Below are 24320 nucleotides of genomic sequence, written 5' to 3'. Positions count from 1 at the left end.
ATAGCTCCCATATAAACCGATCTTCCGATTTGACTTTTTGAACCCCTGGAAGCCGCATTTTTTGTCTGATTTGGCTTAAATATGGCACATAGTGTTCTGTTATGATTTTCAACAACTGTGTGAAGTACGGTCCAAATCGGTCTTAAACCTGATATAGCTCCCATATAAACCGTTCTCCCGATTTGACTTCTTGAGCCCCTGGGAGCCTCAATTTTTTCCCAATTTGGCTGAACTTTTGCACGAATTATTTTGTAGTGAATTCCAATAACTGAGCCAAGTACGGTCCGATTCGGTCTATAACCTGGTATAGCTCTCATATAAACCGATCTCCCGATTTGACTTCTTGAGCCCTTACAAGCCGCAATTTTTGTTCGATTTGGCTAAAATTTTGCATGTAGTGTTCTGTTATGATTTCCATCCAAATACGGTTCTAATCGGTCTATAACCTGATATAGCTTCCATATAAACAGCTTTCCCCATTTTACTTTTTGAGCCTCTGGAAGCCCTAATTTCTGTCGGATTTGTCTGAAATGTTATGCATGTTATGACTTCTGTTATGACTGCCAATAACTGTGCCAAGTATGGTCCAAATCGATCAAGAACGTGATATAGCTCCCATATAATCCGATCTCCTGATTTGACTTCTTGAGCCCTTACAAGCCGCAATTTTTATCCGATTTGGCTGAAATTTTGTATATAGTGTTTTGTTATCGGTCTATAACGAGATAAAGCTCCCATATAAACCGAACTCTTGATCATCCTTGCCCTTTAACAAATTTGTTTTATATATATTTTAAGCAGAATCCATAGTGGTGGGTTCCCAAGATTCGGCCCGGCCGAACTAAGCACGCTTTTACTTGTTTTTACTAACATATAACAAATACCTCAATTGTTATTTCGAAGTTCCAAAATTTTGAATGGCCTGTCCGTCCGTTTACAATAATACTCTACAGCCTTCAAAAATTGTGATATTGAGCTGAAATTTGGCACATATGCGTCTGTTTGATGCATGCTAGTTAAGTTCTTGAACGGGCCAAATCGGACCATATTTGGATATAGCTGCCGTCTAGACCGATCTCCCGATAAAGGGTCTGAAGCCCTTAAAAGCTTTGTATTTTATCCTATTTCGCTGAAATTTGAAACGATGGGTTGCTGTAAGCCTCCCAACATCTGACCCAAATATAGTTCAGATCGTACTATTTTAGACATAGCTGCCATATAGACCGATCTGCCGATAAGGGGTCTGAAACCCATAAAAGCTTTTTTTTTTACACGATTTTGCTAAAATTTAAAGCAGTAGTAGCTTTAGGCCTCCCGACATCTGACCTCCATATGGTTCAAATCGGACAATATTTGGATATAGCTGCCATATATTGTAGACCGATCTGCCGATAAACGGTCTGAAGCCCACAAGAGATTTATTTTTGATCCGATTTCGCTGAAATTCTAAACATTGAATAGTTTTAGACCTCTTAACATCTGGCCTTAATATGGTTCAGATCGGACTATATTTACATATAGCTGCCATATAGACCGATCTGCCGATAAGGGGTCTGAAGTTTTAAGTTATTACCCGATTTCGCTGAAATTTGAAACTGTAAATTGTTTTGAGCCTCCCGATATATGACCTAAATATGGTCTCGATGGGACTATATTTGGATATAGCTGCCATATAGACCGATCTGCCAATAAAGGGTCTTAAGCCCATATCATTTTTTTCGGATTTCGCTGAAATTTCTAAGTTGTTTTAAGCCAGCCAAAATCCGCCCCAAATATGGTTCCGTTCGGACTATATTTAGGTATCGCTGTCATATAGGCCGATCTGCCCTTTTAGGGTCTGGAAACCATAAAAGCTGCATTTATTACTCGTTTTGGCTTAAATTTGAATCAGTGAGTTGTTTTAAATTTGAATCAGTGAGTTTTTGTTGTTGTTGTTTGACCTATATATGGTAAAGTTCGAACTGTGATTAGATATAGCTTTCATATAGACCGATCTGCCGATTAAGGGTCTGAAGCTCATAAAAGATTTCTTTATTACCCGATTTCGCTGAAATTTGAAATAGTGAGTTGTTTTAAGCCTCCCGACATTTGACCCAAGTATAAGTCAGACTATACAGATATAGATGTCATATTGACCGATCTTCCAATTTAAGGTTTTAATCCCAAAATAAGCAGATTTATTGGTCACTGCTATTTGGACCTCATTCTGACTAGGAGGTAAACATACATCATATATGGTATACATCATCAGGGATTGGTTCTGCGGTATCGTCGCCGCCGCCATTGTCGGACACTAGCAGTAATGTCTGGCTTGTAAGGCGGTAATGTCTGCCTTGTAAGGCGGTAATGTCTGCCCTGTACTTCTCCAATACATCTCTCTCTATAAAAAGTTCCGATATGCCAAGCGCAGATATGCAAATCATGGTCTTTAAAATTTTTTTTGGCATCCGTTCCTAATCTTCTTATTTTTTTTAAAGTAATTCCTTCAGGTTATCCGGGTGATGGGCTACTTACCCTATGCCCAAACCTATCTTTTTATCGCTCAATAGGTGAACTCGTGACACCTTTTAGCTACCTAGGTGTCACGGCGGGGAGGTTTTTTGTCCACATTTGAGATGAAGGAAGACCAAGATAAGCCTGGATTTTGTCAAGTCAAAACTAATCAAAACCGTTCCAACATTTCCAAGTCATCCGATATTCATTGTTAAGGAATACAAAATTCGGTTTAGTTTTCTATATGGTCTGTAAACGACAGATTTTTGACTTATCATATCTGTTTTTCATAAGAATTGAAATTCAATTTAAAATTGTTCAAAGGAATGACTAATTTGACTAAACTGTGAAGGTTTTTCTTTTTACCCTACACCACTACTACTGTGTACAGGGTAAGTACGTAGGCTGACCTAAATTCTTTTTCTATATGTTGGATAAACCTATCAAAAATTGAGGTCAGCCTACCAACCTACCAAGCAAATAAAAACCTAGCAATTTTGATGGGAACATACCAAAACGGCAGCACTGGTGAGGTTAGGTTAGGTCAGGTTAGATTACATTAATTATTGAAAAAATCGCAGGGAATAACCTAAAATTAATTCACTTCTTGTCGTTTCGAGACCATGGGGTCTCACTGGTTTTAATTTCGGCAAAAAGGGCGTAAGTTCTGTTATTGACTGTTGTTGTTGTTGTAGCCGGAGGCCACCGTAGCGCAAAGGTTAGCATGTCCGCCTATGACGCTGAACCCCTGGGTTCGAATCCTGGCGAGACCATCAGAAAAAATTTTCAACGGTGGTTTCCCCTCCTAATGCTGGCAACATTTGTGAGGTACAATGCCATGTAAAACTTCTCTCCAAAGAGGTGTCGCACAGCAGCACGCCGTTCGGACTCGGCTTTAAAAAGGAGGCCTCTTATCATTGAGCCTAAAACTTGAATCGGACTGCACTCATTGATATGTGAGAAGTTTTCCCCTGTTCCTTAGTGGAATGTTCATGGGCAAAATTTGCATTTTTGTTGTTGTAGCCACACTTTCATGTGGAGGTGGCGATCGTCTTCAAGCTCCAGAAGCTGAGTAAGCTCGTTACGGTCCAAAGGACCGATCGCCGCGGGAATAAGTTGGCCACTGGGTTTTTAAAGGCGACAATAACTCGCCTTGTTTTATATGGAGCATCGTAGGCACTCAGTATTTGTGCAAGAACCAATGCCGCTCGGCCTCTCACTGAAACTCTCCGCTCGATACCGCTGATTGTCAGCGACTACTATAGCAGCTACTACGAATGGAGCATTGCACTATCCGCAACCTTTGCACGCCCCCGGTAGCTCGCAGCTAAGCTTCTCGTGACAGCAATGAACACCACACAAATTGGACCTCAAAGTTCCAGCCTGTGTGGTGTGCTCACAGCTATCGCGCGTCAGGTTTATTGACTGTAACTGGTACGAGTGTTGAGAGATCTTTTTCAAATGTTGTAAATTCTGGGTAGGAAATGTGACGTCCAAATAGCGGCACGGTTGTTCTTTGAATTCGCGGCAAAAATACAGGCATAAGGGATGCTATATCATGATATAGGCCATCATTGAACGAAACGGCATGGTGTGATTTCAACAAACTGAGGGGAATGGCTAGATCCCTTATGAATAACGACGGTACTAGATCGTTTGCTGAGTTGAAAATGTATAATTTGATGTGTTAAAAATGGAATGGCAAAAAGGCCTAGTCTCCGGTGGCAAGTATTAAAACATATACCGCATTTTTGGCTTGTAGAACATTTGGTAGGTTTTGGTCGAGTTTGGTAGGATTTTTTTTTTTAATTTTTGTAGTAAATAATTTTCTTGAGTGGCAACACTGAATCTAGCCCTTATAAACCATTTGAAAAACTCCACCGAATTCTGTTAAAATCGATTCTAAATTAGATTTAGCTCTCCATTTTCCTCTTAGGGAAGGTGTAGGGTATTATATAGTCGGTACCGCTCGACTTTTGCCTTTCCCTATTTATTTACACTCTGCCATTGTGAATGAGATTGAAAGTACAAAGAATCTTATCAATAAAATGGAACAAAAATCTAACAAAGGTAGTATAGCTTGGGAACTTATTCTAGAATTCGAGATTAGTTTATTATCAACTTGTACTGAGACAAGATGAAAGTGTCCATTGCGCTGTTAATGCCATTGTTCATAGCCATAGGGAGGTTAAAGTGTCAAGAAATGGCGTTACCATCAAATACATCTTTTTATGTATGTTGTTATGTTTACATTGGCTGTTCCATATTTAAAATATGTTTGGTATTGTTTATCTAATTTTGATATAGGAAACATCTTTTCTACTGATTCAGGCTCCTGTCAGATATTCTCCTTGCGGCTACAAGCATAATGGAAAGCCAATAAAGTGTCCATCATATATTTAATTGAAGCAAAATGTTTTAAAATAATTACAAAGAGTTAAAAATAGAAAAAAAAAAAATTTATGAAAAAAAAATAATTTTTTGAAGAAAATTAGATCAAGATGTGTGTGCTCTAAATATTTCGCCAACGCAAACAAAACAATATAGCAAGAACTCAGAGTTTCATTTTGGATATTTTCATTGGTGAAGAAAGGAAATAATGATTGGAAACCAACGGAGTATAACTCCGTTGTGCTCTATTCTCATATATCTATATATCATTTATTTGATATCAAATACGTTTTCTAATCTTAAATACCTTTCATTTAAGCCCATTATTGCAAAAGTCAGCAAATATGTCCGGTTTTGGGTATGGGCTCCAAAAGTCCACTGTCTTGAAGACCCAAATTGTCTGGGTGAGCAATTACGTCCTATTTGGGTGTTGTTATGGTGGTGGGACCCCTAGACAGTCCCGAATATTGATGTCAGATACATGGTCTACTGCCAAGTATCCTTCATTTGAGCTTTATTTTTCCATAGTCGGCTGACATGACCGGTTTGGGGGGTGTTTTGGGAATGGGGCGGCCACTCAGTGACTCGGCCTTCACAATATATATGCCAAATTCATGTCCTGCTCTTAAATACCTATTATTTGAGTCCCATATAGCAATGGTCAACAAATACTTCCTATTTGGATGGTGTTATGGTGGTTGGTTGGCCCCATAAAAACTTTTTCCCGAAGATTGATATCAGGTTCGTGCTTAACTCCCAAAGACCTTTCATTTGAGCCCCATATTGATATGATCGTAAATTTGTTCTCTATGGGGCATGTTTTTGAGCAGGGGCGCCCCCCCTCCCCCCAAACACTTGGTCCCACATTTGGATATTAGATTCGTATTTTACACTCAAATAGCTTTTATTTAAGCGCCATATTGCCATGGTCAGTAAATAAGTCATGTTTGGGGGGTGCTTTGGGGGAGGGGTGGACCCCCAAAAACTTTGTCCCACATTTGGGTATCAAATTCGTATTCTACGCGTAAATACCTTTCATTTGAGTCCCATATTGCCATGGTGGGTAAATATGTTCGATTTAAGGGTGTTTGGGGGCGAGGGTAGTCCCCCACATTTTTGTTTTTAGACTACTATAAGAGAGCACACAAAATTTCGCTTAAATCAGAACACCCATCTCCGAGATCTGGCGTTTCTGAAAATTTGGGTAAGGGGGAGGGTCCCTTTTTTAATCTGAAGGGGGAGCCCTTCAGATTAAAAAAATTTAGTACCCTATTTTCACCACGGGATCATTATGCATCATCTGTGAAAATTTCAAGAAAATCGGTTCAGCCGATTTTGAGTCTATAAGGAACACACAAACAAACAAACAAACACAAATTGATTTTTATGCCCTCCACCCCCATACCAATTTCGTCATTCTGTTTATAACTACTCTAAATATTCGTCTGAGACCCCATAAAGTATATATATTCTTGATTGTCGTGACATTTTATGTCGATCTAGCCATGTCCGTCCGTCTGTCTGTTAAAAGCTCGCTTGGGATTGTAAATGGGCCATATCGGTCCATGTTTTGATATAGCTACCATATAAACCGATCTAGGGTCTTGACTTCTTGAGTCCCTAGAGGACGCAATTCTTATCCGATTGGAATGAAATTTTGCACGTGGTATTTTGGTATCACATCCAACAACTGCACTAAATATGGTTCATATCGGTCCATAACCTGATATAGCTGCCATATAAACCGATCTTGGCTCTTGACTTCTTGAGCCTCTAGAGTGCGCAATCCTTATCCGATTGGAATGAAATTTTGCACGACGTGTTTTGTTATGATATCCAAAAACTGTGCAAAGTTTGGTTCAAATCGGTTCATAACCTGATATAGCTGCCATTTAAACCGATCTTGGGTCTTGACTTCTGGAGCCTCTAGAGTGCGTAATTCTTATCCGATTGGAATGAAATTTTGCTCGACGTGTTTTGTTTTGATATCCAACAACTGTGTCAAGTATGGTTTAAATCGGTACATAACCTGATATAGCTGTTATATAAACCGATCTGGAGACTTGACTTCTTGAGCTTCTAGAGGGCGCAATTCCTATCCGATTTGACTGAAATCACTATCACTTCCATCACTTCCAACATCTGCGTTAAGTATGGTTTAAATCGGTTCATAGCCCGTTAAAGCTGCCATATGAATCGATCTTGAGTCTTGACTTCTTGAGCCTCTAGAGGTCGCAATTCCTATCGGATTTGGCTGAAATTTTACATGACGTATTTTATTCTTACTTTCAACATCTGTGTCAAATAAGATTCAAATCGGTTCATAGCCTGATATAGCTGCCATATAAACCGATCTTGGATCTTGACTTCTTGAGCCTCTAGAGGTCGCAATTATTATCCGATTTGCCTGAAATTTTGTACGACGGATTCTCTCATGACCATCAACATACGTGTTTATTATGATCTGAATCGGTCCATAGCCTGATACAGCTCCCATATAAATCGATCTCTCTATTTTACTTCTTGAGCCCCCAAAGGGCGCTCATCAAAGGAAATTTTCTCCTTAAAAAGTGAAAATTCAAATCCTTAAAGTTAGGAAAAAAAATTTTGTCATTAAAGCTGTTTCCTATAAACACCTTAAATTTTCTGTTCTTATAATCAAGCACTTCTTTTGGCACCAGCCTATGTCTCGTATGACAGGAGGTCATTGGAAAAACCTGCCAAATATCAGTTAAGACCTCAAATAATTCCAGAGAAATCACAGAGACACATCATACTCTTATCTGCCACACAAAACACAAATGAGATATTTCATCAACACTGGTCACATAGAGAATGACAATGTTATCTGTCTGCCTGCAATCAGTTGCAGTAGTGAATTCTTTAAAGCAACAGCAAAAATAATGTTGAAGACATTTTTAATTATTTTAATTGTTGGTGTAGCTCTAAAAGCCAATGAACTAATCAATGATACCACAATTGAGAGGACCACCTTCGCCGCAATAGCGTCAAAGGGACCCGCTGCAGTTGAAACTAATTATAATAAGACAACAATAAACGAAGTCAAGAACAGTGGCCACAAAGAAATAGCGGCTTTCATCTCCTCCTACCGAATATTAAATATGACATTACATAGAATATTGGATGAGTCTAACGATGCCATGCTGGTAAGTTTTTATGGTCACACAATCACATGAACCAAATGTTTAAACACAATTTTCATTCATCCATAGATGCCAAATAGTCGTCGCAACAAGTCCATATTCTTTCCAGCACCGAGACCAGCCTCCAAATGTGGCTTCAAGCATAATGGACAACAAATATGTAATTGAATTGAAATGAATATGTACAGATAGATTAAAAACAAGAAATTCAGTTGTGTCAAAAACAACTTTCTAGTGTTAGAATTCGTGAAATAATTATAAAAATAAATTCTTCCTTTAGTAATAAACCAGTTAGGAAAGTCAACGGTCGGACGGTGCCGACTGTATAATACCCTACTCTAAAAGTTAAAATCTGGTCATATATATTGGGTTGCCCAAAAAGTAATTGCGGATTTTTCATATAGTCGGCGTTGACAATTTTTTTTTACAGCTTGTGACTCTGTAATTGCATTCCTTCTTCTGTCAGTTATCAGCTGTTACTTTTAGCTTGCTTTAGATAAAAAGTGTAAAAAAAGTATATTTGATTAAAGTTCATTCTAAGTTTTATTAAAAATGCATTTACTGTCTTTTAAAAAATCCGCAATTACTTTTTGGGCAACCCAATATATTTATATGAGAGCTATATCTAAATCTGAACCGATTTCTATGAAATTCACCAGTAATATTGAGAGTCAAGAGAAAATCCCTCCTGCCAAATTTCGAGAAAATCGGTTAACCAAAGACCATTTTATTGCAATATTACTGCAAATCGGATGAACATAAACAGGGGAGCTATATCTAAATCTGAACCGATTTTGACCACACTCTATGTATATTGTGGTAGTCATCGAGGAAAGCGTTGTGCAATATTTTGGCAAGATTGGTCAATAAATGTGCTTGCAGTGGCTCTAGGAGTGAAAATCGGGCGATATATATGAGAGCTATATCTAAATCAGAACCGATTTTCGTGAAATTCACCAGTAATGTCGAGAGTCGTAAAAAAATCCTTCTTGCCAAATTTCGAGAGAATCATTTAAAACAAATGACCATTTTATTGCATTATTACTGAAAATCGGACGAACATATAAAGGGTGATTTTTTTGAGGTTAGGATTTTAATGCATTAGTATTTGACAGATCACGTGGGATTTCAGACATGGTGTCAAAGAGAAAGATGCTCAGTATGCTTTGACATTTCGTCATGAATAGACTTACTAACGAGCAACGCTTGCAAATCATTGAATTTTATTACCAAAATCAGTGTTCGGTTCGAAATGTGTTCATTCACCGTAACGTTGCGTCCAACAGCATCTTTGAAAAAATACGGTCCAATGATTCCACCAGCGTACAAACCACACCAAACAGTGCATTTTTGGGGATGCATGGGCAGTTCTTGAACGGCTTCTGGTTGCTCTTCACTCCAAATGCGGCAATTTTGCTTATTTACGTAGCCATTCAACCAGAAATGAGCCTCATCGCTGAACAAAATTTGTCGATAAAAAAGCGGATTTTCTGCCAACTTTTCTAGGGCCCATTCACTGAAAATGATTTGCAAGCGTTGCTCGTTAGTAAGTCTATTCATGATGAAATGTCAAAGCATACTGAGCATCTTTCTCTTTGACACCATGTCTGAAATCCCACGTGATCTGTCAAATACTAATGCATGAAAATCCTAACCTCAAAAAAATCACCCTTTATATGGTGCAGGCATCTGAGACGAACATGCCTGCACCAAATTTTAAGACGATTGGATGAAAACTGCGACAAGTACTTTGTACACAAATTAACATGGACAGACAGACGGACGGACAGACAGACATACAGACAAACGGGCATAGCTAAATCGAATCAGAAAGTGATTCTGAGTCGATCGGTATACTTATCAATGGATCTATCTCTCATCCTTTTGGGTGTTACAAACTACAATAATTAACTAAGTTATAACACCCTGTAACACAGTTAGGAAAGGCTAAAGTCGGGCGCTGCCTACTATATAATACTCCACACCTATCCTACAAGTGGAAATTGAGAGCTATATCTAATTCTGAACAGAATTTGATGAATTTTGGTGTAGGTTTGCTGATGGGTTATAAAACAATCCGTACCGAAACTCCAACAAATGTGTTCAAAAATGTTACTCGTTGAACTAAAGAGTGATTTTTTTAGCTATTATCTTTTTGGCAACACTGGCTTAAACAGCTCATGCACGTTACGTGTTTTATTTCACTGTCAAACATCTTTAGTTTGATCTATAATTGAACCATAAATGGTCTTACAAACGAACAACCCTTGCAGAATATTGAATTTTATTATCAAAATAGGTGCTCTGTTAAGAAAATTCATCGCGCGCTTCTTACATTCCATCGACGAAGCTCATTTTTGGCTCAATGTGTAGGTAAATAAGCTGAATTGTCGATTTCGGAATGAAAATCAGCCAGAAGTATTGCAAGAGCTACCAAAGCATCAAGAAATAATCACAGTTTGGTGCGGTTTATGGGCCGGTGGCATCATTGGAACGTACTTCTTTAAAGTTGATGCGTATCGTAACGTAGGTTAGGTTGAAAAGAGGGTGCAGATATTAATCCGCCCCATGCCACTATGGACATACACCTAAGTCAGTAATCGGCTTGTTGTGCGCTCTAAAAACTATAAAGTAACCTCTAAAAAGAAAATTTTAAGTGTATCCAAACGATGCGGATTTTGCCATCCTCAGAGAAGGCGTAAATCTCCTTCTTACACTGCAAGACTGTTCGTCACCTTACCGTTATAGTTAGTATTGCCCTTATGGCCATTTTTCACTCGACGTCCTCTCGTTAGCACCACACCACCTCACGCATTCCGTGCTACTTACAAAATCCTCAAGTGTTTTCAATACCACTCCCCTAAGTTGGTTCATGTCTGGTATTGTGTCTCCACCTAAGTGCCGGTAACTGTTAGAGCGAAAGCCGGGCAATGACAAAGGAAATGCTCCAACGTCTCATCATAGTCCCCACATGCCCTGCACATGCTATCACTTGCCGCACCGATTTTACATAAGTGAGCTCGTAACGTGTAACATGATCTTCCAGATGGCTATTATGGGGTTCCGTCAATCCAAGACTGTGCCGATGGCAGCAATGCCTCGCACTCGACTTCAAGGTTCATCTCATCGTAACGTAACTGTGAATGGTGAGCGCTACCCTCCACCATAGGATGGGGGTACACTAATTTCGTCATTCTGTTTGCAACACCTCGAAATATGCGTCTGAGACCCCATATATTCTAGATCGTCATGTCATTTTAAGTCGATCCAGCCAAGTCCGTCCGTCTTTCCGTTCGTCTGTCCGTCCGTCTGTCCGTCCGTCTGTCCGTCCGTCTGTCGAAAGCACGCTAACTTTCGAAGGAGTAAAGCTAGCAGCTTGAAATTTTGCACAAATACTTTTTATTAGTGTAGGTCGGTTGGGTTTGTAAATGGGCCAAATTGGTCCATGTTTTGATATAGCTGCCATATAAACCGATCTTGGGTCTTGTCTTCTTGATCCTCTAGAGGGCGCAATTCTCGTCCGATTTGACTGAAATTTTGCGCGTGGTGTTTCGATATCACTTCCAACAACTGCGCTAAGTGTGGTTCAAATCGGTCCATGTTTGGATATAGCTGCCATATAAACCGATCTTGGGTATTGACTTCTTGAGCCTCTAGAGGGCGCAATTCTCATCCGATGTGACTGAAATGTTGCACGTAGTGTTTTGGTAGCACTTCCAACAACTGTGTTAAGTATGATTTAAATCGGTTTATAATCTGGTATAGCTGTCATATAAACCGATCTTGGATTTTGGCTTGACTTTGTAAACGGGCCAAATCGATCCATGTTTTGATTTAGCTGCCACATAAACCGATCTGGAATCTTGACTTTTTGAGCCTCTAGAGGGCGCAATTCTCATCCGATTTGGAAGAAATTTTGTACAACGGCTTCTTTTATGACCTTCAACATACGTGTCTTTTATGGTCTGAATCGATCAATAGCTTGATACAGCTCCCATATGAACCTATCTCCCGATTTTGCTTCTTGAGCCCCTGCAAGGCGCAATTCTTATCCGAATGAACTGAAATATTACACAATGACTTCTACAATGTTCAGCATTCATTTATGGTCCGAATCGGACTATAACTTGATATAGCTCCAATAGCAAAACAGTTCTTAATGAATATTCCATGTTTGCCTAAAAAGATATACCGCGCATTGAACTCGACAAATGCGATCCATGGTGGAGGTTATGTAAGATTCGGCCCGACTGAACTTAGCACGCTTTTACTTTTTTTTTGTCCAAAATGCAAGAGCTTGACTTGCTTGACATGTGGTTTCAACTAGGCGGTGCCAAATGCCACGCATCAAGATAAGATGGACTTATTGAGAGGCGAGTTCGATGACCATTTTATTTCACGTTTGGGGCCGGTTAATTGGCCACCTTGACCGTGCGATTTACTGTCTTTAGACTATTTTTCGGGGGGCTATGTTAAAACTCATATCTATATAGACAAGCCCGCTTCAATTGAGGCATCGAAAGACAATATTCAAGCATATATTCGTGAGATACCGGCCGAAATGTTGGAAAGAGTATGCCAAAATTTGACTTAGCGGATGGACCATTTGAGCCGTAGTCACGGTCAACATTTGCATGAAATAATCTTCAAACATTAAATTATATAGACCGTACTATCGAATTTTATGTGTTTTTTTGAAAACCGTCCCTAAAAATCTTAAAAAATCACCACCGCGATATCATTTCTCCTACTCTGTATTTGGTCTGCCCATGCTCAAAGTTTCAAAGTATGAGAGTAGTGCAAATACCAAATGGTGAGTTTCAGTTTCACACTGGCTTATTAGAATTCCAGAGCTTATTAGAATTGCTGGCCGATAGTTGAACTGAGCATCCAAACAAAGGGTGACGGAAGTGATAGAAATATGTTCCCCAAACTTTACATGGTTAATGTTGAGGTTTTTTCCAATAAGTATGCAAAATTTAGCGACCCTATTGAGTCCAGGGGCTGATCCATAGGGCTTCAAATATGGTCACCTCAATCATGTCAAATTTTGAATTGCTTGCCAAACAGCCATTTATATGCCGATCGGCTTGATTCTTTATTTTTAAGATAGAGCTTGAAAGACTCTTTCTGAAATGTCTGGTATAGCTTGTTTGTTTTTGGGCTTAGAAAGTGATATGTGCAAATTTTAGTGATGATGGGTAATAATTGCGATCTCTACCTTAATTACAAAAAACGATAGACTCACTATCAGCACTAGGGCTACCTTGTACGTTTTTAGAGACATTGGCGTCATTATCAACAAGTCAGTACTACTTAAGTTCATCGCTATTGCACATAAAATGTTCAAAAGGGCATGACCTTTGATGTATGACACGGGCAAATAGCTTTAGCCGTTTCAGAGATATGGGCCGCCGAAGTCCCCAAAGTTGTTTTGGGCAAAAATGTTTTGGGTGATATGCCGAGCGAATATTTTTATATGGCCAAATAAAAATTGTACTCTACCTCACAAAAATGTCGCCAGACGTTCAGTGTCGTGGTGGACATGCTTATCTCTGCGCTCATGCATGGCTTGAGATATGTTTAGGGCTCTCGATAGCGGCTATATAGTCAACGGAGAGTTGATAAGTGTAGACCTGTTGTTGTTCTAGCCACATTTTAATGTGAAGTTGGCAACCCTCGTCAAGATCCTGTAGCTCGTTCCGGTCCAAAAGACCGATCGTCGCGGTAACAGGGTAGCCATTGGTTATTTGAAGCCGCCAATAACTCGCCTTATCATATCGAGCATCATAGGCACTCAGTATTTATGCAAGAGCCGGTGCCGCCCGGCCTCTCACTGAGATTCTCCGCTCTATACCGCGACTGCCTTTGCAGCTACTCCGTATGGAACATTCCACTATCCGCAACCAGCGGACGCATCCTGTAGCTCGAAGCTAACTTCTCGTGACAGCAATGAACACCACACAGATCTCACCTCAATGTTGTAGATTATGTGGTGCTCACAGCTATGCCGTGCCGGGACAATACGCGCGAGATTATCTTGTATGCGTCGGGGAGGACACTTATTTCTCTGTAGTTGGCACATTCTTGTCTTGTCTCTTTTCTTTGGTACGGGACATAGCATACTGAGGTTCATCTGGTATTCGTTTTTATAGCCAGATCACTGAGATAAGCTGATGCACACGCCTTATCAGCGTATTGCCTCCGGTCTTATGTAGTTCAGCGGGCACCCATCGGTTCCTTCTGCCTTGTTGTTCTTCAGTCGGGTTACTGCAACTTGGACCTCATTCTGACTAGAAGGTAAACATTCTATACCTTCATCACGGATTATTTTTGGGGTATCCTCTTCGCCGCCATAGCAGCTGGAAGAATGTTTTTTTTCGTATCCAAAGCACACAATCTGTGTCAATTGACAAATTTCCTTCAATGTTTCTGCACAAGGATGTGCCTGTACCGAAGTCAACAGGTGGATGTTTAAGTCTTTAGTTAAATTTTCTGACTTCATTCTCAATTCTGCACATCTCAATTCGTTCACACTCACGTCTTTCCATTTCCTTTTGTTTTCTGCGGCATAGACGTTTCTACTCTCTCATTTTCTCCAGATACCTTTCCTTCTTTTGGCGCGTTGCTACTGATTTCAGGGTTACTCTGCCGCATTCTTTTCGTATGACACTCTTGGTCGTACCATGGCATTGTGATGGGATTTGTATGGAAAGAACGGTCAACAAGTTATAAAAGCTACATTTATTACCCGATTTCGATTAAGTTTGAAACAATGACTTGAACTATGTAAAAGTAAAGTTAATACCATTTTTTTCAATATTCATTATAAATGTCATCAATATAAATTTTTTTTATTTTTTTTTATTATTTTTTTTTTTATATCACTTCACTTTTACAGATATTAGACTTTAATTTTTGAATTTTGGTCAATGGCAGCGACCACAGTGCATGGGGGTTTCTTGGGGGAGGTTTCTGGTACCCAAGTTCGGATTTTGCAGAATTTTCCATGGAGTGGTCGATAGTTTGCCACTGCGCTGTTATGTCATTGGGACAAGGAGTGCTTTCATCAGTCAAGTAGAGTATGCAGTTGTCATCTGTTGTGTTTGCAGCTTTTAAATGTCCAGCTTCTGTGCACAGTCAGATCGCTTTAACGGGAGAGAACTTTTGCTGCAACAAGGTAATGACCCGAATCTTTGTTCGCTCTTCGGATCGATCGTACATCTAATAGGTTGGTTTAATGCCTTCCATCTATTATAACGTGATCAGTTTGGTTTCTTTCTTATTGATTTGGGGACCACCATATCCATATCAAAGCCATTTTGTACATTGCCAATTTTTATACAATTTAATTTGAAAATATGAAAATGTTGCCCTGGTTTACATAGGCGTTTCCTACTGCATGTCGTATGAGTTTCTCTAACACTCATACGCAGTGTGGTCCACCTTAAAAACTAGTCAACGTGACAATCATACGCCCCCATGTGCAAACTAGTTCAGCCAGATAACACCCACCCACCAATAACTTACAAGGACCACAAACAACATGAAACATCCACAGCCTAAAAGCGTTTATGGCGGCCAAAAATAATGACCAAACGGCACTCACTGGTCATTAGAATGGATTTTGTGTAACCACGTGTTGGTTGTTATGGAAACTTTTCGATTTATGGGAAATAAATACTCTGCATATGTTGTGCTGGTGTGTGTGTGTGTGTAGTGTAGTGTTAGCCAGAGAGTTATGGCGGCAGTTTGATTCAAATTGATTGATGATACCTCTAACGATGTCGCGGATTTAGTATGAATTTCCACTTGAATAACACATAACGCAAGTGACAATGTACAAAGTATGCCAATGTTAGCCGATGGTGACATGAATTATTTTTGTAACAATTTTTTTTTTGTTAATATCATAAACCATTTTTCTTTCTCACTGGTAACAAGTTGTCAGTGATATTTTCAAATGCATGCAAAAAAGTTTTTATTTGTGTATGCAAATGTAAAATCAACTCGGCTTTTTTAGTTGGTCATTACAAAATAAACCATTTGACAAAATGAGAAAAGAAAACAAGATATGGTCCTGTTCGGACCAGAATTAAATGTCAGCCAATCCGAATAAGAATTGCGCCCTTTGGAAGCTCAAGAAGTAAAATAGTGAGATCGATTTACATGGGAGCTGTATCACGCTATAGACCGATTCAGACCATAATAAACGCGTATGTTGATGGTCATGAGAGGATCCGTCGTACAAAATTTCAGGCAAATCGGATAATAATTGCGACCTCTAGAGGCTCACGAAGTCAAGATCCCAGATCGGTTTATATGGCAGCTATATCAGGTTATGAAACGATTTGAGCCTTATTTAGCACAGTTGTTGAAAATCATAATAAAATACGTCGCGCAAAATTTCAGCCAAATCGGTTAGGAATTGCGCCCTCTAGAAACTCCAGAAGTCAATATCTGTTTATATGGCAGCTATATCAGGTTATGAACCGATTTGAACAATACTTGGAAATATCTTCGATCTGAAATACAATTTGAATATGGGGACTTTTGATTCTAAAAGCTCTTGGTAGGGGCTAATTCTGGTATTAGTTTGTATCACCTATCTATGACCAGTCCAGCACAGTGGGCCATTATGTTAAATTCAAATATAACTTTTGGGGTGAAGTTTCTCCGATTTGAAATACAATTTGAATATGGGGACTTCTGATTCTAATAGCTCTTGATAGGGGCTAATTCCGGTATTAGTTTGTATCACCTATCTTTGACCAGTCCAGCACAGTTGGCCATTATGTTAAATTCAAATATAACTTTTGGGGCGAAATATCTTCGATCTGAAATACAATTTGAATATGGGGACTTCTGATTCTAATAGCTCTTGATAGGGGCTAATTCTGGTATTAGTTTGTATCACCTATCTATGACCAGTCCAGTACAGTGGGCCATTATGTTAAATTCAAATATAACTTTTGGGGCGAAATATCTCTGATCTGAAATACAATTTGAATATGGGGACTTCTGATTCTAATAGCTTTTGGTAGGGGCTAACTCTGGTATTAGTTTGTATCTCCTATCTATGACCAGTCCAGCACAGTGGGCCATTATATTAAATTCAAATATAACTTTTGGGGCGAAATATCTCGATCTGAAATACAATTTGAATATGGGGACTTCTGATTCTAATAGATTTTGGTAGGGGCTAACTCTGGTATTAGTTTGTATCACCTATCTATGACGAGTGCAATGCATTGCCGTTTTAAAAATGGTTCATATAGGTCTTCAAAAAATATAGTTGGCATAGAGGATAGTTATTATTAAGCATTTTATAGTTGTAGATAAATTCTTTAGCAAGTGATTTTAGAAAGTATTTGGTGAGAAAATGCTAAAAATGATTTTTTTTATTTAAAATACAAAAGAAAATTAGTTAACAGAGCTCATTTTATCACTTAACATAACTCTGTTAAAATTTCAGGTTTGTGTCTTGGCTTAGTTATATTCAAATTTATCTTCACGGACATATCTTCGTTATGACATATATCTTAGCCATTCCACCACTTCCTTATTGCAAGGATCTCTGCTTGTAACACACTACAGTGGTTGGGTAACCTTTTCAATACGACCAGTTTTAGATCTTTAGAGTACAACCCAAAACCCACCTGGTCGTCTATTTTGAAACCATCCGTATAGAAGTCTATGTAACTTCTATTACCAGGGGTATCGTAGTTCCAATCGTTTCTATCAGGAATAGTGGTACAGTTCTTCTTATCAAAAATTGGCTCAGTTAGGGAATGAGAAAGCACTGCCTCACGGCAGTGGCAATTTGTCCACAATGTCCAGAGGCATTAGATGTTGCATTAAATTTAGTGCATCAGATGGTGTTGTGCTCAGTGCGGCTGTGATGCACAAACAAGTCATCCTTTGGATCCAGTTAAGTATTGAGCAGAAGGTGGACTTTTGAAGCGCCGTCCACCAGACCACAACACCATATAGCATAATAGGTCTGACAACTGCGGTATATACCCAATGCATGACACACGATCCAAACCCCCAAATTTTGCCAATGGCCTTGCCTTTCTTGCCCTTTCCAAAATGTTGGATTTTAAGTTCAATTTTCTGTCCAGCAAAACACCCAGGTATTTTGTGCTTTCTGTAAATGGAACAATCTCTACACCCAAGGTGACATGTTCCACTATAGGCAAATTGTATCTCCCGCATGGATATACGCGTAGACAACTTTCTGTAGTCCACTTCAGTATTTCACGTAGAGCTTCCTGAAGTAGATCTCTTAGAGTGCTGGAAAACTTTCCCACCTTAGACCAACCAGTTTTAGGGTTCACCATGGCGATCGCAGTTTGCCCCTTGGCTTGTCACTAGGACATGTTGACACAAGCGAGTCATTCAGAGCCTTCGTGATCCGCTTGACCATTATGTCTATATCCTGCACAGTTTCCACTTCCTTTTCTGGTCTAGAAAGGATGGACGTGCAGAATTTGTGCCGAAATTCATCCCAATCCGCCTTTTTTCTGTAAAGCTGAGGGAGCACTTTTGCAGTATTTTCTCCAAGGCTGGGCTAATATAACGATGATCAGAGAAGCTGTGGCCTTCCAACACTTCCCAGTCGCATATTCTTATGCTTATATCATCCGATACAAAGGTAATTTGTAGTACCTCCTGCCTGTTCCAGGTAATTATGTCTTACATCATGCTCTGATAATCTCCCAGGAAAATCCTACAATGTTTGTTTGTTTTACTTTTTATATGGTTAAAGAAAATCAAAAACCATTCCACACTTCCTTGTTTTCCGTTAATTGCCCGCACAAATTTCATGCCAAAATATTTTCATCATCTACTCGAAGCATTTCTCCAATGAGCAACAGCCGTTTTGTCTAACATAATAACATTGAAAATATTTACAAGTACTAAATCAGCAACAAGACCCACTGGTTAAACTCTTTTTGAACTTTCGCTCAACAAATCCTTGGAGCAAAAGTACCGGTAATTAATTTAAAACTGTTTCCGAAGTGCAACCATCTTTTCCGTTGTATTCAACTTCGATGTAACTTCTTTCGCTCACTCGATGTAACTTTGGCAACTGCAAATTGTAAATCATAACCCCAGAGAACTTAAGACAGCCAAACCTGCAACGACTCAACTGGGTCTATTAATTTATGACAAAATACCTAGCGGTAACTTTAAAAGGCGGAGGGCAAAGTTTATGTTGCTGTTGGTTAAGAGGTAACTCCTACATAAATTGTGAACATCATTTGTTTTATTAAAATCTGTGCGGTAAAGTGTCTTTTTACAATGCTTGGATATTATGTGGCAACAAGGCGAAAGTAACATTTTGCTAAAAGTACTTGAGTGTGGGTTGGAAGAAAAAGTTTTCTACAATACAATTTATTTTGGAGGTGGAACAACTGACAGTTCACTTTGCAGCAGACTGCAAATTGAATGGGAAATTAACGCCCCCGGATAAACGACAGCGAGAATATAATCATTTGTTGTACCCACCGCCGAAGGATGGTGGTATATTAATTTTGTCATTCCATTTGCAACACAACCAAATATTCACATACGACCCTTTGAAGTATATTTAATTTTGATCTTCATTCCCGTATCTCTTCATAGGCAAACAAAGGATAATGGATAAGAATTGCTTTGCTATTGGAGCTATGTCCTATTATAAACCGAATCGGCCATACTTGGCTATGATCTTAAAGACAATCCCTTTGAGCAAAATTCAAACGAAATCTGATAAGAATTTCGTCCTTAAGAAACAAAATGGCGACGTCGGTTTGCATGGGAGCTATATCAGGTTATGCACCGGTTCATGCAGGTATATTAGAGGCCAAAAAAAAATCACTGTGCAAAATTTTAGCTAAATAGGAAAAAAATTACGCCCTCTAGAGGCTCCCGAAGTAAAATCGGGAAATATTCCTATATGGAAGCTACCCAAAGTTTTAGACCGATTTGAATTTGCCATTAAATGTCATTGAAGACGTCAAAGTACAACATTTCAGCCAAATCGGTTAAGAATAACGCCCTCTAGTGACTCAAAAAGTAAAATCGGGAGATCATTTTATATGAGAGTTATCAGTTTATAGACCCATTCAGACCATATTTTGAAAGGTCATAAATATAGAGACGGTGTCAAATTTCAGCGAACTCGGGTAAGAATCACGCCCTCTAGAGGCTCAAGAAGAAAAATCGGGAGGACGGTTTAATGGGAGCTATATCAGATTTTAGACCGATTCGAACCATACTTGATACATCCATTAAATGTCATTGGAAACGTCATAGTACAAAATATTAACCAAATCGGATAAGAATAACGCCCTCTAGAAGGACTTTTGAAGTAAAATGGGGACATCGGTTTCCATGGGAGCTAAAGCAGTTTATGGATCGGTTCAGACTATATTTGGCACGTTTGCTGGAGGTCATCGATACACACTGGTAGGTGTAGGGTATTATACAGTCGGCACCGTTCGACTTTTGCCTTTCCTTACTAGGTTTTATTTAGCGATGAGATCTTATACTCAACCAATTGTGTCTTAGAATTGTCTTATCATGTAAGAAGAACTTTAAAAAACAACACTATTTTCATAAAAAACCCCACATACAAATTTACAACCCATTTCGATGCAAAAACAAATTTTTCCATAGGATATTTATTCACTTGGCTGAAAACAGAAGCCGCAACCTTTTTATGCTTTATAAGCTTCCTTATACTACTGATCTATTAAATTTAGAACAAAAGACTACATAGAACTCTTTAGGATTCTGCATGGCACAAACACCTGTGTAGAGCTGTTATCAATGACTTTTTCTTTTGGTTTATTTTAAAGATTTACTGTCACCAAAGGCTTACGTTAATTAACATACATGAGCCACACACATACAGCAGGACATCGGAATGTCAACAATCATGGAAAACAAGGAATGAATGGATGATTGAACGTAGGAATGAACATCCTACGAAATAAAAACATCATTGAAAAGAAACAAAAGAGAAAATAAATATTTGCCCACCAATACTCATCTCATGTTCAAGTAGACGAACTTATGTTGTGTTTGTTATAAAAACACGAGTTATTTTGTACATCCTTCATGGATGTTACCATACATAATACAGGATAAAAATATTTTCATTAAAATATTCACATATAAGTAGGAAAAATATTCCGACTTTATAGCAGCATGTTTTCTGAATAGACAGCGACAGTGTCATGACGGACACAACGACTGAGACATCTGTTCTAGCCAATGACAACAATACAAGACCTCTTCTAGTCTAGATGAGGACACATAGTTTTGGAATGCTCACAGCCCCCACTTTGTGACCATCTATCATTAGGGCCTGGTACTGAAAACTTAGCTTACATGTCGCTAGAGGAGTACCCACAGATTCCAGTATCCCTGGAATGTGTAGGGTATTTCCTAGTCTCGCAAGCTCATCCGCTTTACAATTCCCTGGGATATTTCTGTTGCCCGGCATCCAGAACAGGTGAATTTTGAACTGTTCAGCCATCTCGTTAAGAGATCTGCGACAGTCGAGGGCGATTTTTTGTTCAGAAAAACGTTCTCGAGGGATTTAATGCCTGGCTGTTTGAGAAGATATTTATGCCAATCGTCGTAATGACATTATATCTAAGTCATTGTACCACTTCAATAATTGTAAGGATCTCTGATTGATACACACTGCAGTGGTCGGGTAACCTTTTCGATATGACCAGTTCTAGATCTTTAGAGTATACCCCAAAGCCCACCTGGTCGTTTAGTTTGAAAACGTCCGTATAGAAGTCTATGTAACTTCTGTTAGCAGTGATATCATAGTTCCAATCGGTTCTATCAGGAATAGTGGTACAGTAATTTTTATCAAAAAGCGGCTCAGGTAGGGTGTAATCCACACTGCCTGGAACATCGGATATTGTATCAAGGATAACATAGTGTCCGTAGCCGCCACATGACCAATGAGAAAGTTTCCTTAACCTCTCGGCAGCGGTCGCCGCAATTTGGGTAACTACAATATCCAGAGGCATAAGATTTAGTATTCAATTCAGTGCTTTAGATGGCGTCGTCCTCAGTGCGGCTTTGATGCACAACAAAGCCATCCTTTCGGATCCGGTTAAGTATTGAGGAGTATGTGGATTTTTGAAGCGCCGTCCACCAGACCACCAGACCACAACACCATATAGCATTATAGGTCTGACAACTGCAGTATATACCCAATGCATGACATGCGGTCTAAATCCGCAACTTTTGCCAATGGCTCTCTTGCAGGTGTATAGGGCGAGAGTGGCCTTTCTTGCCCTTTCCAAAATGTTGGATTTGAAGTTCCATTTCCCTGTCCAGCAAAATACCCAGGTATTTTGCGCTTTCTGTAAATGGAAGATTCTCTCCACCCAAGGAGAAAAGTTCCACTGTAACCAACTTGTATCTCCTGCAGAAAATAACTACTTCTGTCTTGCACGGATTTATACCTAGAACACTTTCGGTAGCCCACTTTGCTGTTGCACGTAGAGCTTCCTGAAGTTGATCTCTTAGAGTGCTGGCAAACTTTCCCCTAACCGCAATTTCTACTTCATCAGCATGTGCGACCACTTTACCGCCTTTTTCTTCCAGAGACAATAATATATTGTTAATGGCTATATTCCAAAGTGGAGGAGACAGTACACCTCCTGGAGAAGTTCCTCTGCTGACCCTTCTTTTTAGATCCACAGATCCCAAGCCTGCCGTAATGCATCTTTTAGTAAGTAAGTTATTAATAAATTTGTTTACGTTAGAGTTGATGTCTAGAAACTCCAACTCCTTCATGATTGACGTTGAGTTTGCATTATTGAAAGCACCTTCAATGTCAAGAAATGCTACCCTTGTATATTCCTTGACAGCGAGAGAACCCTCTATGTAGCCGATTAGGTCGTAAAGGGCTGTTTCAGTGGATTTGCCTTTACTATACTATTTACTGCTGCTGCGACAGGCGATCTCCAGGGATCTTTGCCCTTAGATATGTTTCTATCAACCTCTCAAGAGTCTTCACCATAAAGTATGCCAGACTAATAGGACGAAAATCTTTCGCCTTCGTATTCGGAGGGTTTTTTTGCTTTCGGAATGAAAATGACCTTCGTGTCCCTCCATCCCACAGGTATATATGACATTCTGATACAAGCAGAGTATATCTCCCTAAGCCAGGGAACCAGTCTATCAGACACAGTTTGTAATTAAACCTGTGATACATCATCAGGGCCTGGCGACTTAAAGGAGTCGAAACTTCTTATCGCCCAAAGGATTTTCGGCTCAGAAACAATTTCCCAAATGGCCTCCGATGAATGCATATCAGTGACAATCTCTTCTGGCGCCACGTTGTCCGTTGGAGAATTTCCCGGGAAATTTGTATCAACAAGTAGTTCTAGTATTTCCTCACTAGACATTGTTCATACATTCTCTGACTTCTGGATATACCCCACCGTAATAGGTCTCGAGGACAGAATCGTCCTTAGCCTAGAAGTCTCAAATGTATCCTCCACGAAGCTTCAGAATTCTACCCAGGATTTGTTTTGAGCCTTTCTAAGCTCGACCTTTAATGGTAAGTATGGTTCAAAACTGTTTATAACTTGATATAGCTTCCCTCTCAACCGTTCTTCCGACTATCCGACTTGGTATGCAAAGTAGACATATGTCCTTCAACTAAGTTAATTTATGGAAAATTTTAGCAGAATCCATGATGGTTGGCTCCCAAGATTAGGCGCGGCTGAACTAAGCACGTGTGTTCACTTTCTCATCTTCACTTTATTCTCGCATGTGATTCCTTACACAATGAGCCAAACTGGCCTCCCAGTGAACTCGAATTTATGGTAGGCTGCCTAAACACAAACCTTTTTTATAGTCAAAATGTCTATGATATTGACTCTGAACACAATTTTAGCAGAATACATGGTGGTTGGTTCCCAAGATTCGGCCCGGCCGAACTAAGCACGTGTGTTCTCTTTCTCATCTTAACTTTATTCTCGCATGTGATTCCTTACACAATGAGCCAAACTGGCCTCCCAGTGAACTCAAATTTATGGTAGGCTGCCTAAACCCAAACCTTTTTTATAGTCAAAATGTCTATGATATTGACTCTGAACACAATTTCACTTTCTATAAAGAAAAAATTTCACTGAATTTTTCTTTAAGGACAAAATTTCAGTTATATTGTACAATTGGCTCCACATCTTATGAATTTCCCTCATGGGCAATTACCTCGAATGTTAACCTTTTCAATTTTTATTT

General features: G+C 39.3%; 2 protein-coding genes and 1 long non-coding RNA gene across 3 annotated transcripts in view; 2 read left to right on the top strand and 1 right to left on the bottom strand.

Moving 5' to 3' along the window:
* The window catches only part of LOC106086116 (corticotropin-releasing factor-binding protein), a 126832-nt gene that overhangs the window by 67988 nt on the left and 34524 nt on the right, over positions 1-24320 (bottom strand). The window lies entirely within an intron of this gene.
* Positions 4621-5046, top strand: LOC131994930 (uncharacterized). Its single transcript, XR_009396968.1, has 2 exons — positions 4621-4726; positions 4801-5046. It is a non-coding gene; the product is annotated as an uncharacterized LOC131994930 (long non-coding RNA).
* LOC131994929 (uncharacterized) lies at positions 7463-8289 on the top strand. The gene is made up of 2 exons (XM_059362101.1): positions 7463-8051; positions 8118-8289. Exons 1-2 carry the CDS (start codon positions 7686-7688, stop codon positions 8214-8216), a joined length of 465 nt encoding a protein of 154 aa, XP_059218084.1. The 5' UTR covers positions 7463-7685; the 3' UTR covers positions 8217-8289.

This window comes from Stomoxys calcitrans, chromosome 2 (assembly GCF_963082655.1).
Source record: "Stomoxys calcitrans chromosome 2, idStoCalc2.1, whole genome shotgun sequence".
NCBI lineage: Eukaryota > Metazoa > Arthropoda > Insecta > Diptera > Muscidae > Stomoxys > Stomoxys calcitrans.
Note: the sequence above shows the minus strand (reverse complement) of the source record. Positions and strands in the feature narration are given on the sequence as shown.

Excerpts from the sequence above, each read along its gene's own strand:
- LOC131994929 (XM_059362101.1), top strand. The coding sequence starts at position 7,686 with ATGAGATATTTCATCAACACTGGTCACATAGAGAATGACAATGTTATC. Across the intron at positions 8,052-8,117 it reads AGTCTAACGATGCCATGCTG|ATGCCAAATAGTCGTCGCAA; the intron begins GTAAGTTTTTAT and ends ATTCATCCATAG.